This window comes from Myotis brandtii, unplaced genomic scaffold (assembly GCF_000412655.1).
Source record: "Myotis brandtii unplaced genomic scaffold, ASM41265v1 scaffold816, whole genome shotgun sequence".
NCBI lineage: Eukaryota > Metazoa > Chordata > Mammalia > Chiroptera > Vespertilionidae > Myotis > Myotis brandtii.
The window spans coordinates 87,281-91,724 of NW_005371304.1; the positions used below are offsets into that span (position 1 = coordinate 87,281).

The window sequence follows — 4,444 nt, forward strand, 5'->3', positions numbered from 1 at the left end:
GATGTTTCTCTCTCTGTCTCTCCCCCTCCCTTCCACTCTCTCTAAAAATCAATCGAGAAATATCCTCGGGTGAGGATTTCAATAAAAGCTTCCTGCCTTCGTCCCCCATTTGGTGGTTCTCCAAAAGAAGCTGTGTGTTCTGTGACGTGTTAGTTAAACAGTTCGTTTGCATCGCCCTAGATTGTCTTCATTAATCATTTTTAATAATCATCACTTGGTAGTGAAAAGGTAATGGGAATGCTTTTCAATCAGTGGTTGCCACTGGACATCTTCCTTTGCAGATGCAACCTTGTACCTCTGCGAAATAACATTTGTATTTTGCTTAGAGGCGTGTGGGGGCCTTTCTACCTTGAACTTTGTCTGATGACAGTATTGACGTTGCTTTCTTCTTGTTGATTTTTGGGTGGTTTGTCCATGTGTCTCTTTTACTTTGCTTTCTGTTCAAGTTGTGGGGACTTGATGTCCTGCCATGAAGGCCAAAGGAAAGAGGCAATGGTTTTCTCTTCCCTCTCTCTCTTCTAAATCTCTTTTCAGAGAGGAAGGGAGAGGGAAAGAGAGATAGAAACATCAATGATGAGAGAGAATCATGGATCGGCTGCCTCCTGCACGCACCTTACTGGGGATCGAGCCCATAACCTGGGCATGTGCCTTTTGCTGGAGTCAAACCTGGGACCTTTCCGTCCACAGGCCGATGCTCTATCCACTGAGCCAAACCAGCCAGGGCCATTCATAGTTTTCAATAGCATTTCTATGTTGATGTGCTGATGACTTCAAACTTATTTTTCCAGCCCTGACTTCTCCTCTATGTTCCAAATTCATATATCCAACTGTATGTTGAATATTTATATTTTAATTACCTAATTGAATATTCGTATCTCAAACTTAATATATCCCAGAGGATAAATCTCAATTACCACCTCCATACCATTATTTCACATGCAGTATGTGGTACCACCAGTTACTTAAGCTAGAAACCCGGGCGGTGGGGAGGGGGGCAGGGGTCTTTGATTCCTGAATTCTGCCCCCATTCCCCAACACCTGCATACACTCTGCCCAATTCTCCAACAAAGCCTAGCTACACTACTTCTGGTGTCCATCTACTTTTCTCCCCTTCACGCCCACTAATATTTATTTGTTCTTCAAATAAGTAAGTAAACCAGGTTTCATAACAATAGTAAATCTCATATAATGGTGAACGCAATAAAAAGAAATAAACAGGAACCTATTTAGAGAATGAGGGGATAGCATCGTTTTTTATAGACTTTTATCAGAGTGTTTTTTTTAAATTTTTTTATTGATTTCAGAGAGGAAAGGATGGGGGAGGGAGAGAGAAAGAAACATCAATGATGAAAGAAAACCACTGATTGGCTGCCTCCTGCACGCCCCCTACTGAGAATGGAGCCCGAAACCCCAGCTTGTGCCCTGACCGGGAATCGAACCGTGACCTCCTGGTTCATAGGTTGATTCTCAACCACTGAGCCACGCCGGCTGGGCAGATAGCACTTTTTTTTGGTAGAGTGATGAGTCTAAGGATGTTGTATTTGACTGAGACCTAAACACTGAGAGCAGAGAGAGGAGGCTCTCCAGGCAGAGAGCTGCCAGCGGGAAGGGCCTGGTGAAATGAACAAACATTGATTGAGCAAGTGAGTTCATCGAGCGCAGTGAGGCCATATTCTGTCAATGTCAGCAGTAGGAGAATGACGAAAACTACTGAGCAAATACGGTACTCATTAACCTCGGTACTCATTTACCTCCGCCACTAACGCTGACTTGTTAAATTTATAAATACAGGTGGAGAGAAGTGGAAGGATGCAGTGTCTCCTGGAAAGCAAAGCGTACTGTGAAGTATGCTCCTGTTGGACTTTTAAAACACTCACCTGAATGCTGTTTAAAAGGCCACTTTTAAAACAGTTACATAAAATGGTTGAAAATGATATAATATCTAAATGCTAGCTTAATACAGAAAGGTAATATTGATATCAGACAATTAAACTTCAAGGCAAAAATCATTCCTGGAGGCCTAGCCGGTGTGGTTCAGTGGTTGAGCATTGACCCATGAACCAGGAGGTCACAGTTTAATTCCCCATCAGGGCACACACCTGGGGTGTGTGTTTGATTCCCCAGTAGGGGGCGTGCAGGAGGCAGCCGATCCATGATTCTCTCTCATCATTGATGTTTCTCTCTCTGTCTCCCTCTCCCTTCCTCTCTGAAATCAATAAAAATATATTTTGGCAGGCAGAATTGCTCAAACAATCAAGGGTTATTGTATAGCCAAAGTAATTTGGCCATGGAATTGGCACTGGTATAGGCAAGTGTAGAATAGACGAAATAAAACAGAAACCTACAATCAGACCCATAAATATATAAACACTGGACCTATGACAAAGGCAGTCGTGGGAAAAGGGAAATTCTTTTTATTCAGAAGTTTGGGGAAAATAAGGTATTCATTTGGAAAATAAAATAAATGTGGGCTATGTCACAGCATGCATAAAAATTAACTCCATGTTGATTGTAGACCTAAAAATAAAAATCTTTTAGAAGACAACATAGAAGAACATCTTTATGACCTCATGATTACAAAAACTGATAAAATGATTAAAAAACACTAGTCACAAAGGAAAAACTGGGTAATTCAAATATGTTAAAATTGAGAATATCTTTTCATGTAAAGACACCACTAAGAAAGCAAAAAGGCAACACATATATGAATAAAACTATATCCTTATAAGAATGTAATTTATTTGCAACATATATAAAGAATAAAACTCATATTCAATGGCATTTTTAAAAAGTGAGACTATTCAAAGCAATATAAGCACTCGCATACAAAAGAAGAAAAGCAAGTTGCGAATAAACAGGTGAAGGGTGCTCAACTTTGTTAACAAAGAATGCAAATTAAAATGACAATGAGATATAGGACAAACCTGCAAAAACCAGAAATTCCCTGTGTCGATGGAGAGGAAGAGAGAGAGAGAGATGCTTGTAGAAGACTAGGGTAACCAACCCCAAAATAGTGGTTTGCTATGGGCAGGAAAAACAGGTGGCCCAAGAACAGGGTTATAAGAATGACTCTTCACTGTATGCCCTTTTGTGTCTTTTGAATTTTATACCTTGTGAATGAATGAATGAAATACCCAACATCAAATCTTCCAACAACTCTACACTCATCCACAAGGGGCCAGTATTGAATGATACTCAACTCTAGCTCTTAACCAGGGGGAAGGCCATTCTGGATTTTCCCTGCTCTTCCTGGGAAGTGAAGAAGCGTCATCTTTTATGTTCTTTATTTAACACCACCTCATGTTAAATATATATATTTAAAATAAGATGAGAGAAGGCAAAGAAGTGGAGAGTGATATGACTTAAAGCCAGGAAAGAGTTTACAAGGAGCATATTATTAATCATCTTGCCTAGTGCTGATGCACACATTAGATTCTAAAGTTTCTAGCGTCTGATGCAAAAAATAAAAGTAAAAAGAAGTATGGTCACATACACAGTTGAAAATCTTGCTGGGAGAATATTAAGAGTAGGCAAAACATTTGCCCAGGTAGAGTCTGTTAAAGACAGTCTGTGAGGCGCCTTTAGGTGAAATTCCTGAAATGTGGCTCTTAAAGGCAAAAATAATTCATGATTGGATGATGGAGTCATCTCACTCTCTAAGAGAAGCTTAAGATGCTTGGGAACTTCAGATGAGGGGAGTTTCATTCATGGTTAACTATGAATGGAAAACGGAAGTAAGAAAGTAAGAAAATGCATGTGGTAGAAAAAGAAGAAGAAAAGCCCTGAGTCTGTGGTTCAAACTTTTCTGTGTCTGCCCTTCAGACAGGGCGTGTCTCAGCTTGGCTGGATTTTCAGTCTTGGTTCACGTCATGAAGTTTCTTTTTTTTTTCCCCTTGAAGCAGAGTTGACTGTGCTTTGGGCTATGAAGGGGTTAAATGCTACCTCCCAGGCCTGCTCAAACACTGTGGCTGGCTGGGGCAGTATATAAAGACGGGAGGCATCTGTGTGTGGGAGACAGACAGGGTGTCCTCTGGCACAGGAGCCACGGGGATCTGATCGTGGAGAGCACTTCAGCAGCCATGGATTCCTCAGACTCTCAAAGGAAAAAAGTAGCTGTCATTGGTGGTGGTCTGGTAAGCATCGATTTCTCTGTTATTCCTGGTGGGGGTGTTACATGAACGATCATGATTCGCAATGACTCTTACTCACTTGTACAAATGGTTCGTTTTTCTCCTGAAGACTTTTCTGATGTTTACATACATGTATCTTGAAGGTGGTGCTAGTGTGAATTTGCTTTCTTCTAGGGGGAGGTATTTTATTGCCATTAAATGCAAAGGTGTCTGTTTTTCCTTGTCATTTTGATTTAGCGTTAAACACACACACACACACACACACACACACACACACACACACATAAAATAAAGATAAGTGAATTATGCCCAGG

At 40.8% G+C, this 4,444-nt stretch overlaps 1 protein-coding gene across 1 annotated transcript in view; it reads left to right on the forward strand.

Annotated features, from left to right (window-relative positions):
• The first annotated feature begins 3,993 nt into the window (after window positions 1-3,993).
• Window positions 3,994-4,444, forward strand: part of KMO (kynurenine 3-monooxygenase (kynurenine 3-hydroxylase)) — a 30,931-nt gene continuing 30,480 nt past the window's right edge. Inside the window, exon 1 of the mRNA XM_005884088.2 lies at window positions 3,994-4,133. Coding sequence (XP_005884150.2) covers window positions 4,080-4,133 — 54 coding nt within the window. The 5' untranslated portion in view covers window positions 3,994-4,079. The remainder of the gene's footprint in view (window positions 4,134-4,444) is intronic.